Here is a 12,160-nt window from a genome sequence, read left to right on the forward strand (position 1 = left end):
CATCAGAGGGTAAAAAGTCACTTGTCATGACAAAAACATACAAAGCCTGTGGGACTCTTTACTCCCCCCCCCCCATTATTTCCTTGCTCTCACCCCTTACTATTCACCCTTTCTCTGCTCCAGCCCTTCAACCCTCCTGTGGCACCTGGAGTCTGGCTTGCTTCCATGGCAGACTTTCTAGTCTTGTGCTCTCTGCTCCCGCTGCACCCCACTCCTATACCTAATGAGTGTCTTCACGTCTATGTTTAGTTATGTCCTGGCTCAAAAAGAACTCTCCTGGTCACCCTATTTAAAAATACAAATTCACCTGGGTTTCTTTACTACTGTTTTTTTTTTTTTCCTTTTCTGACATCATTTACTTGTTTTGTCTTCCCTACCTAACGAGTAAAATAAATGAATGCTCTACAAAGGTAGTGATCTGTCTGTTCACTGCTGGCTCCAGTTGTCTAGAATATTACCTAGTTCTTAAGTGTTTACTCAGTATTTAATGAATGAAGTAGCATGTAACATCTTGTTTTTTCTGGTTATGATTTTATAATAAATGCTACTCAGAACTTTCACTGCATAAAAATTAGTTTTTGAGACTCATTCAACAACTTTGACTTAGTAACTCTATACAGTACTTCATGTCCAGCACTGTAACAACAGGCGCTTGAGATATTTGTGACATCCCTGGTGCAGATGAGTTGTGGGATTTTAGGGATGTATTGTACCTAGAATACCCAGATTGTCAGGTGCGTGCTAGTTAAAGGACTGGGTTCTGTGGCTCCTTAGAGTGTCCTAGGAGTATAGATTTGTTAAGCCTGAACAAGTAGATGGAAAAGCCCCAGAGCTCCCTTTATCTCCTTTTAACAAAGAGTCAACACCTATCTACAAAGTGAAATAAATGGCAACTCACGGAATGGGGGAAAATGGTTGCAAATATTCTGATAAGAGATTGATACCCAGGATATATAAAGACCTCCTCTTCAACTCAAAAATGAAAATCTTGATTAAAATATGAAGAACTTGAATATATGTTACTGCAAAAAAGATATAAATATGGCCAGTAAGTACATGAAAAGGTGCTCAGCATCATTAGTGATTAGAGAAATACAAATCAAAGCTACAATTAAATGCCTCCATATCCATTAGGATGGACTATTACCAAAAAACTCGCAGAAAACAAGTGGTGCTGGGAGACTGGAACCTGGGTGCATTGCCAGTGGTGATGTAAAATGGCGCAGCCACCATGGAAAAGGTATGATGGTTCCTCACAATAATCACAGGATCCAGGAATTCCATTTCTGGATATATAACCAAAGGAAGTGAATGCAGGGAGTCCACATAGGTATTTGTACATCTGTGTTTTTGGCAGCATTGTTTACAACAGCCAAAAGGTAGAAGCAGCCCAAGTATCATCTAGAGATGAATGCATAAAAAGCAGAATATTAGCTGTTAACATCAAGGTAATTTTGATACAGGCTATAACATGGGTGATCCTCAAAGACTTTATGCTAAGTGAAATAAGCCGGTCAGAAAGAGCACACATTTTGTGATTCCACTTAAATTCCTGTAGCTGAAAGCCGAGGACAGGAGAAATGAAAATCTATTTGAGATAGAGCTTTAGTTACTGAAGATAAAGTTCTGGAGATGGATGACAGTGATTGCACAATAATGTGAATGAACTTAATGTTGCTGAATTTATGTACACTTAGAAAAATGAAAGTAGTACATTTTACATATATTTTACAGTTTTTTTTTTTAAATCTTTCTAGATAGTTTCTGGGACTTAAAAAAAAATGGGTCTTTGAGCTCACGTCTTTATACATTAACCTTTAGTCTTCAAAAACATCTACACACTTAAAATGTTCTTATTACAGTAGCTAAAATTTAAGTTCGAGTCCATTTTCATTTCAACCTTTCACTTCCCTTGGGCCTTAAAATCTGTGAGCTAACCAGATCAAATAGGTGTCCCTGTTCTCAAGCCTCCAGAAGACCTAGTGATTTCTTTGATCAGAGCAGTAATTTGCATGGGCACAGTGGAAGTGTTTTGCAGGTCATAGATGGCTGTTGTATGCATCCCATTTGCTTCCAGTAACTTAAGCATGCTGTCCCTATCTAAGCATGGTTAACATGGCTCTAGGATCAGGAAAATGAAGTTTCTTTACCACATGCCCAACAAGCATGATCTTTCTTCCCTACCATCCTAGTTCTAGGTAGCATGAGAGTTGTGAGTCTCATGCCACCTAGAATATCTTGTAGTGACCAGGAGGAAATCCAACAGTCTCTTCCCTTTTCAGCCACAAATTTATCTCAGAAAATACTCTTCTCCTAGGCTCATCCCCCAGGCGGTGTGTCATTCAATACATGTATGAACTGTTAAGTCAGGAATGTACTAGACATGAGGCCTTACAGACATACATAATAATTACAATATAGCACAACAAGTGCCATAGAAATATCCGTAAGCATGAATAAGGTTTGAAATAGTGTCCTGGCCCTTCAGGGAAAAGTTTAATCAAGTTATTTGACCCACATTGTTAAGATCACCTGCCAGTATGATACAATCAAATTTAATACCTCTATTTCTAGTTTATCCTTTTGCATCTCAAGAATTATTTGGGTTATCTCTAACATTTTCTCTCCTTTCAAGCCCTAATTAGTACTACTACCCCCACCCCAGGGGCAGGGGAGATACAAACACTTGCTAAGGATGGGCCCCAAATCAAGCATCCCAGCTGTATTTAGACAGCTTTCAGGGAAATACATTTGCTCCCCTGTACTACTAGTAGTTCTACTACCTCGAAGATCTTCAAAATGAAGTTAATTCAGTTATTTCCCTTTAATATAGAACTCATACTTCCTAATCTAAATCATCCTCTTAACTTCCTGCCTCAGTACCTTAAAAATCAATCCCAAAACCTTTATGGTTACCTACTTACAGTTCATTCTGGCCAAGTGTTTTGAAAACCTGATTAAAGCTGAGGACGTTAACTGAGAAAGTACACACCAAGTAGTCATGATTTTGAACATACTTCCTGGGCAAAGGGTGAGGGTGTGCCAGTACATCTGGCAGCCTTCACAGGCTCCAGACTATGAAAGCCTCAAACTGCAGTTGACATCATATACGTACTTTCTCCATGCTGTTGTGCTGCAACAGGAAAAAAATGGGCAGGGACATTTTCAGCAACTTTCAACTGAATTCACAGTATGTAAGTATATCCATCCAATTCCATGTTATGTACAAACTAGCTGGGAATCATCAGTTAACTTTTTTTTTCTTTAACCGATCTCTCCATACTGAACCTCAAAACATTCTATAATGGACATACTCTTGACGATGTGAATGTTACTTTTTTTTGCATTATTGTTCAATATTTCGTTGCAGCAATTGTCTGATTTCTGAATGTATTTATCTTTGTTCATTTTTTTTTTTTATTGAATGGTAACTATGTACATTAATGCACTTCTGGGGTACAGTGTGGGGTTTTCACATGCAATCTGAAATACTTCCATCAAACTGGTCAACATAGCCTCTTTGTTCATTCTTTACAAGGTTTTTGTTTCTAGTCCTTAAACATTGTTATTTTTATTAAATATTAAGCCTTTTTGATTTTGTGATGTTAAATATTAAGCCTTTTTGATTTTGTGACATGTTAAAAAAAAAAAAAACTAGCTGGGAACAATGACACATATAACTGATACAAAGGAAACAAGCTAAGAATACTTTTAGTTCTTCCAAGAATTTTCTAACACTCTCATCAAAGTTCAAGTTTTCAACAAGAGTTTTAAAGATGTACGAGATTGTATCAAAATCATGTTTAAAAATAAGTTCCTTCCATTTAAAAAGGAAAATAATCACATTTAAATAGGCAGACCCTAATAAAAAATCTATTGCATTTCTAGAACTGTTTTTATTGGCAGAGGAGACATTCTTGTACTTTCATCCTTACTATGGAGTATAGCTTTATGATGGCTCCACTTACAATTTTTCAACTTTACATAGATGTGAGAGTGATAGGCATTTGGTGGAAGCTGGGCTTTGAGTACCCACACAGCCATTTTGTTTTTCACATTCAGTAGAGTACTCAATACATTTTCTAAGAAATTCAGCACTTTATTAGCTTGTGGTCGATGATTTTGCCTAACCACAGGCTAAGTGTTCTGAGTAAAGTTCAGGACGTCAGGTGTATTAACTACATTTTTGACTTGTGATACTTAAACTTACAGTAGGTCTATTCAGGTATCATTGTATTGTAAGTTGAGGAGCATCTATATACTCAACATTGGCAATGTCTTGACTAAATACTTCCTGGAAAAATAAGAAACTTTCCTCACGTCAACCTTGTAATGTAGGTCTTGGATTTTAAAAACTGCACATCAGTACAAAGATTAACCCTTATTAATTCATATACAACAGCTAAGACCACTGTTTATGACCTGATTTTAAAATACACACCACACCACACAGTTTTGAGAACAGGTTTCACAGAAGGATTTCTGAAACGATTCTTTTAATTAAAATTTATAAATTTTCTATAAAATGCTATAAATTCACAAATAACTTATAAATTCACACAAAACTGTTTAAGCAAGAAGCCTCCCTCCAAATGAGAGGATTACAAGCTACATAGATCTGCGATTGTGTGACTTAAAATGAAAGTAATTATAAATTATACCTAATGTGTAAGAATAATAAAAATACTAAATTTTGATATGTAAATAAATACACCTAAAAGCTGTGGTGTGTGAAGGCTGTTAAACCTTTCCTTTCTGTTTATGCTCTGGCAGAGAATGGAAGAAGTGACTGAGGCTTAAAGTGACTGAAATTCTTCACATGGTTTCTTATGACCAATTGTAGAATGTCATGTCTTTTTCTTGGAGTCCAAAGATAGAAAGTCTCTGATTTGACATTATAATCGATCTGCTGCTCTGCTAGCCACAGCTCTAATATTGCCATAAACCTTTGATGGAGGATTTCCTGCAGAGGAGAAAAAAAAAAGGAGTCTATATATTCAAATATACTCACATGTACAGCAACTACAGTTATCCCTTGGTATCTATGGGAGATTGGTTCCAAAACATCTAAAGAGTGTAAAATCCCTTATGAGAAATGATGTAGTATTTGTATAGAACACAACACACATTCTCTCATACACTTTAAATCATCTCTAGATTACTTATAATACCTAATACAATGTAAATGCTATGTAAATTATTGTTATATTGTACTTTTTAAATCTGTAGTATTTTTTTCTTTTTATGTGTTTGTAATATATTTTCAATTGGGAGCTGGTTGCATCTGAAGATGCAGAACCTGGAGATACAGAGGGCCAACTGTACTGGGGAAAGGGTCTATAACTCTAGAAAGAACAGCTTTTTGAGGGCTTCACTTACAATTTTTTAAAGTTGGATCTACCTTAAACCAAAAAAGCTTTAAAGGAATTCATACGCAAATATTCTCCAAAAAACATTTTAAATTTCTAAGAGCCAAAAGGTACTGAGTTGTTAAAATATTTCAAAACGGGGCAGTCGGCCAGGCCTGGGGACCAAAGCAGAACCCCACAGATTTTCTAAGCTAGCTGCTAAGATTCTATAACTCTACCATAAGGCACTGGCTTTAATGCAAATCATGCAAATGGTATTAAACGGATCAATTAACTTGATGGAAGCTATTCAGCAGCTCCTTTTTTGTTGAACCTAAGATGTGATGTTCCCTGCTGTTCTGGAACGGCTTCTCTGTGTACCTCATCAGGAAAGCAGCAAAGATTTAAGCAACAGTGCCCAGCAAATACTTTCTCTCTAGCAGACAGACAAATGGAATCTAAGCAAAAATATTTACACTTTTTTCTCCAGGTCCATATTTGCCAGCTCCCAACGGTTTCTACTTGCTATGTTTAACATTACTCTGAAGTGCTTTAGAAATGCTGTTTGAATTCCTAAATTAATTCCCTATTCTTTCCAGAGAAAACCCAAAAGAAATGAACTGCTATTACCCAAGATGAGATTGCAAATGGCAGTTCTTGCCATCTTGATGTTTTGGAAAGAGCCAAGGATATGAACTTTCCTGAAAAAAATAAAATAACGCAAATTAGCAACAGAAGCATTTCTTCCCTTAAGTCCTGTAAGCCAAAAACTGGAAAATCTTGATGGAGCTAGAGTCCAAAATGAAGGTGGTAGTGATGGTTGCATAACTCTGCAAACATGCTAAAAACCACTTTTTAAAAAGATGAATTTTATGGTCTATGAATTATACCATTAAAAAATTAGAAAAAGATAAAAAATAAAAAAACTAAACTAAAAAGTTCTTTAAGGTTTGTTAGTAATGACTACAATCGAGTAACTTGGGCTAGGGGCTTCACAGACATTAAATCCTCACATGACTTTGATTAGGTACACATATTCCCACTTTACAGATAAATACGTTTCCAAGAAATCAAAACACCTGCCCAAGATAATACACTGGCAGAGCTGATTACTAGATTCTTAGAAATGCAAGTAATGCTGTACTCAATTACAACATATTTGGGTTTCAAAAGCAAAGCTTTCTAAAGATTATCTGAATTTAATACTCTGAGGATCATCCAGACCTTTTAAGGGGCTTTCCTTACTTAAATTACTCAAATAAGATTGATAAGAGGAGAACTGCCTTTTTGAGTCCATCTATCTTCCAAAGTGGTTTCACTGTGCCTTCTACAGTGGTCATCAGCTAAACCCTCCACATCTTTCACTTGTTACCATTCCCTTCACCTTGTTTTAATTAAAACACAACTTTCAAAACGTGGCCAAGTTTTCCTGTACATACCACATATCACTGGACCTGGGGTGGGGGCAGATGCCTTCCAGCTCTTCATGCCACATAAATGCAGACCACGTGCCCCACACTTCCTCCCTAAAACACCTTCAACTTTGAATCTTATCTCAGCCCACATCACCTACTACCCTGCCTGACTGAAGTCCTCAGAGCTCCTGTGGATCATCCTCAAAGATCAGCAGCTGACTTTAGCTGCTGACTCACGTTCTCTCACCATTCCCATCATCATTCTTAATTCCACTATCCAAGAAGGTGGTAATTCTAACGCCCAAACCTTGTGGTCCTTGGCATTCTTAGTTTATAACAATATTGGATCTTTTTGTCTACCCTATTCACCTAGCCTCTCCCCTCCACGGTCACACCCTAGAATTGGTTATTACCAAAAACTGCAACTCCTCCATAATTTCAATTTCAAACGTCCCACTCTCTCCACCACCTTCAATAATTCTAGTTTATACCACTTAATAAATATCAATAATTCTTAGACCCTACCAGAACTTCCCAACTACTGACCCCACCCACCTGCTCTGCCCCTCACATCCTGTCCTCCTCAGCCCCACTTACAATCATCCAGTGACTTCCCATGTACTTGAAGCAAAAAACAAAGTCCTTGTGGTGAGCTCAAGGTCCCATGATTCTTGACCTCATTCCCTACCACTTTCCCCCTTGCATATTTTGCCAAGCCAGTCAGTCCTTGCTCTTTGACAGACATGCTCTCAACTCAAGACCTCTGTGCTTTTTCTTCCCTCTGTAATGCTCTTCCTCCAGACACCTGCAGATGGATTAACACATTTAGATATGCTCCTTCCCCAAAATTCACTAAAATGACAGTAAAGACATAAACCCAAAAGAAGTAAGAGGAGGGTAACAGTACGAAAGGCTGAAAGGAAGATGAGCAGATGGATGGGCAGGAATTGACTTTTCAGACCCAAATACAACTAACTGATGCCTGAACTGCCAGTGCGAACATCGAGAAACAGACTCCAGAAGGGACGGACCAAAGGATTCTAACAGCAATGAGGCCATACCAAAGGAGAACCCAGGATGACGACAGTGTACCAAGGATGAAAGCAGAGAGGGTGTCTACAATGTCTGCTGCGTTTGAATACACAACAGGAAATAAAGACAATGCACAGCTTTTTAGGGAATTGTAATAGCACGCTGAAAATTAAGAAAGCATGCAGACACCTAAGAATTAGTTCCACAAGGGGCACATTTTCTCAGGACCCCTTGAGCCCCTGTGTTCTGGCCCAGACACAGGCATTCAACACGGAATAAAGCTCTTTAAATAAATAAATAAAACCTCAAGTGAAAACTGTGGGGCAAAGGAAGGATAAAGCAATCACAGTGTTCCATCTGACTTGGCTATAAATATTCTGAACACTGATTTTTGTTTTCAGGTAAGACTGAACACTCATCTACCAAAAGCACAGGTGACTGTGGAGAAGATGGGGAGGAATCAGAAAACCGGAGTGTTAGAAAAGCTGAGCGTGTGTGGTGGAGGCGGGAGAGGGGTGAAGCGATGCCAATCTTCATCTTTCAGGGTAGAAAGTCAATAGTGAATCTGAAAAATACATCAGGAAGCTGAATATAAGCAAAATATCCACAAATATAGACAAATAATTTTTTAAAATTAGTTAAGAGTTGAAATCGGTTCCTCTAAAGAGGGTGAAATGGAGGCAGACAGCAAAAACTTCCAGTTTTTAAACTATGCTTATGTCTCATTTTGATAAAAATAAAATCATTTAAAATACAGCATGAAGGATGAGGAAATAAAGACAACAAGAATAGTCAAAATGTGAGGTTTGCTACCTAAAGAACTAACAGGGCAATAGCTGGAAAAGACGAGATTTCAAACATGTAGGCAACATTATTTCTCATCTGCTATACTGAATATATCTAGGACAAATTGTTTTTAGTTTTAGATCTTGCTCACCTGATAGTGCATTTTGCCAGGTTATTAGCAGGTCATCAAAAGTATCACTTATATGTTGGGTGTGATGGCTCATGCCTATGGGAGGCTGAGGTGAGAGGGTTGCTTGAGACCAGGAGTTTGAGATTAGCCTGGGTAACATGGTTGTGACCCTGTCTCTCCAAATCTAAAAAAAATAGCCAGCTATTCAGGAGGTTGAGGCAGTGGGATCACTTGAGCCTAGGAGCTTGAGGTTGCATCTATGATGACACCACTCCACTACAGCCAAAAAAAAAAAAAAAGGAAAGAAAGAAAGAGATCACTGAGGACAAAGAGCATCTGTCTAAACAGGTTTTAAATGCAAATGAAAGCCCTGTGTTGTAGGGGAAAATGCCACAAAGGACATTTATATTAACGAGGAAGAGAAAGGCACCCAGATGTAAAGGAGGAACGGACAGGCTACCACTGGTGTTTTGTGCAAATGTAATCAGGTTTATGATCAGGACTGCCTTTACCTATGAAGTTGTTAGCTACCAAGCCCTAATGGGAAAGGGTAAAACACTAGCTGCCTATCTTTGGCTGTACAACAAGGAGGCCTGGACAGTGAGAACCATTTTTGTGAACTGGTTCCATCAAAGATCTGTCTCTGAAGTCAAGAAGTACCTGCCAGCAGGACTATCTTTTAAAGTTCTTTTAGTATTGGACAATGCCCTTTGCTACCCAGAATCCTATGAGTTCAACACTGAAGATGCTAACATAGTTTATCTGCTTCCAAACACAGTGTCTCCAGCCTCTGGATCAGGGAGTCATACGAATCTTTTTTTTTTTTTTGAGACAGAGCCTCAAGCTATCCCCCTGGGTAGAGTGCCATGGCATCACGCTCACAGCAACCTCCAACTCCTGGGCTCAAGCGAGTCTCCTGCCTCAGCCTCCCAAGTAGCTGGGACTACAGGCGCCCGCCACAACGCCTGGCCATTTTTTGGTTGCAGCCATCATTGTTGTTTGGTGGGCCCGGGCTGGGGATGCGAACCCGCCACCTTAGGTGTATGTGGCTGGCACCTTAGCCGCTTGAGCCACAGGCGCCGAGCCACGAATCTTTAAGGCTCATGACACACAGTACTCTGTGGAAAGCATTATCTATCAATGGTCTGGAAGACAACCCTGAGAGCAAGAACATTATGAAAGTCTGGAAGGATTATACCATCGAAGATGCCATGATGGTTACAGAAAAAGTCATGAAAGCTAGCAAGTCCAGAACCATTAGTTCACCGGAGAAAACCCTGTCCAGGTGTTGTGCAAGACTTCACAGGATTTCCCAGCAGAGTCAATCAAGGAAATCACCAAACAGATTGTGGGTATTGCAAAAAAGATGAAGGCTGTCAAGATCCAGATCTTGGAGAAACTGAAAAGCTAACAGACATCACACCAGAGGAATTAACAGAAGATGGAGAAAACGTTTCCAAAACAGAGCCAGATAATGAGGAAGATGTAGAAGAAACTGAGCCAGATAACAAATTGATACCAATCTGCCAGGAAGGTTTTGATTACTTTTGACTTCTTTTACAAGGTGGACCCTTCTATGACACAAGCACTAAAGCTAAACAAATGGAAGAAGACTGCTACCACACAGAAACAGTTTTAGAGAAATAAAAAAGCAAAGTCATACACAAACTACAACGTACTTCCAAAAAGTTACACAGTGTGCTGCCTCCCCTTCTACCTTCTTCACCCCTTCTGCCCCTGCCACCCCAGAGATAGAACCAAGCCCCCCCCCCTCAGCCTACTCAACTGAAGATGATCACAATGAAGGCCTTTATGATGACCCAATTTTACTTAATGAATACGTGTATTTTCCTTACTATTTTCTCAATATTTTCTTTTGTAGCGAAAGCTTGACCTTACTTTATTCTAAGAATACAGTATGTAGCACATATGATATACAAAATATATGTTATTTAGCTGTTTATGTTAGCAATAAGACTTCTGGTCAATGCTAGGTGTAGTTACATTTTGAGGGCACCAAGCTATACATGGATTTTCTCCTGTATGGGGATCAGCACCCCAACCCCTGTTCACTCAGCAATAAATAGGAACTACTGATATACCCAACAAAATGAAATAACTCAAAATAACATGCTCATTAAGTGAAGTTGTACACCAAAACCTATATGCTGTGTTAAATGAATTTTCAGAGAACATAAAACCATAGTGATAGTACAGCAGTGGCTGCCTAGGAACATGGTGGGGGCAGGGGACTGACTACAAAGATGTGTGAGAGAATTTACAGGGTAAGAGAACTATGTGAGTGTGGTAAAACACTTGCCAAAAATTCACTGAACTAGTTAAACAGGTAAATTTTATTACATGTAAATTATGACACAATAAAGCTGTTAAAAATGTGTTTAAACTTACAAGTTAACACTTACAAATATACTTATAAATTTACAAATTATAAATTTCATGACATACTAACCCTAATTTCATTAGCAAATCATTTGACAGTTTTGGATTTCTAAACAAAAGCTTTTAGGCCTACTCAGACACTCCAAGACTTCAGATGATTCCACTTAAGATTTTTCAACTTTAGAATGACCTGAGAATGATACACATTTGGTACACTCTTACAATGGGGCTACCTATGGATAAACCCATCATGTGCTAAAATATCGTAAGTCAAAAACACACTTTTGATTTCTGATTTATCTTCAATTTATGATGGTTTTACTGAGACACACCAACATTGTAAGCTGAGGAACATCTGTATATAATATTTTAAAATGTGGTATACATTTCTGCATTTTTAAAATTTCCAGTTCCAAAAAGGTTTTCACACAGCTCCATACTTCTGATTGTAGGCTCAATCCATAAAAGATCAAAAAATGTAATATACCTAGCTTTAGGTAAAGAGGGCCACTAGCATTATTATAGCTATCCTTCTTTTTTTTCCTTTGAGATGGAGTCTCACTTTGTTACCCTCTTTAGAGTGCCATGGTCATAGCTCACAGCAACCTCAAATTCTTAAGCTCAAGTAATTCTCTTGCCTCAGCCTCCCAAGCACCTGCCACAATGCCCAGCTATTTCTTTCTGTTTTTTTTTTTTTTGCAGTTTTTGGCTAGGGCTGGATTTGAACCCACCACCTCTGGTATATGGGGCCAGTGCCCTACTCCTTTGAGCCACAGGTGCCACCCATGCCCGGCCATTTTTTAAGAGATGGGGTTCTACTCTGGGCTTCAGCTGGTATGAAACTTGTGAGCTCAGGCAATCTACCTGCTCAGCTTCCCAGAGTGCTAGGATTATAGGTGTGAGCCACCTCACCCAGTCTAGTTATCCCTAAAGTATAAAGAATGTGTAAAATATAGCTTCTAAATAATGATGAGCCATTCAGTTTAGAGCAAAATGAGATGATATTAAATGGCATTATTTCTGGACTTAGGTAGATGTCTCCTCCTCTT

General features: G+C 38.5%; 1 protein-coding gene across 1 annotated transcript in view; it reads right to left on the bottom strand.

Moving 5' to 3' along the window:
• Positions 1-3,885: 3,885 nt before the first annotated feature.
• Positions 3,886-12,160, bottom strand: part of PNO1 (partner of NOB1 homolog) — a 14,260-nt gene continuing 5,985 nt past the window's right edge. The window contains exons 6-7 of the mRNA XM_012807427.2: positions 5,979-6,049; positions 3,886-4,963 (exon numbers count right to left, since the gene is read on the bottom strand). Of these exons, the coding sequence (XP_012662881.1) occupies positions 4,896-4,963; positions 5,979-6,049 (139 nt within the window). The 3' untranslated portion in view covers positions 3,886-4,895. The remainder of the gene's footprint in view (positions 4,964-5,978; positions 6,050-12,160) is intronic.

Source organism: Otolemur garnettii, unplaced genomic scaffold (assembly GCF_000181295.1).
Source record: "Otolemur garnettii isolate 467f Iridium unplaced genomic scaffold, OtoGar3 scaffold00068, whole genome shotgun sequence".
Classification (NCBI taxonomy): domain Eukaryota; kingdom Metazoa; phylum Chordata; class Mammalia; order Primates; family Galagidae; genus Otolemur; species Otolemur garnettii.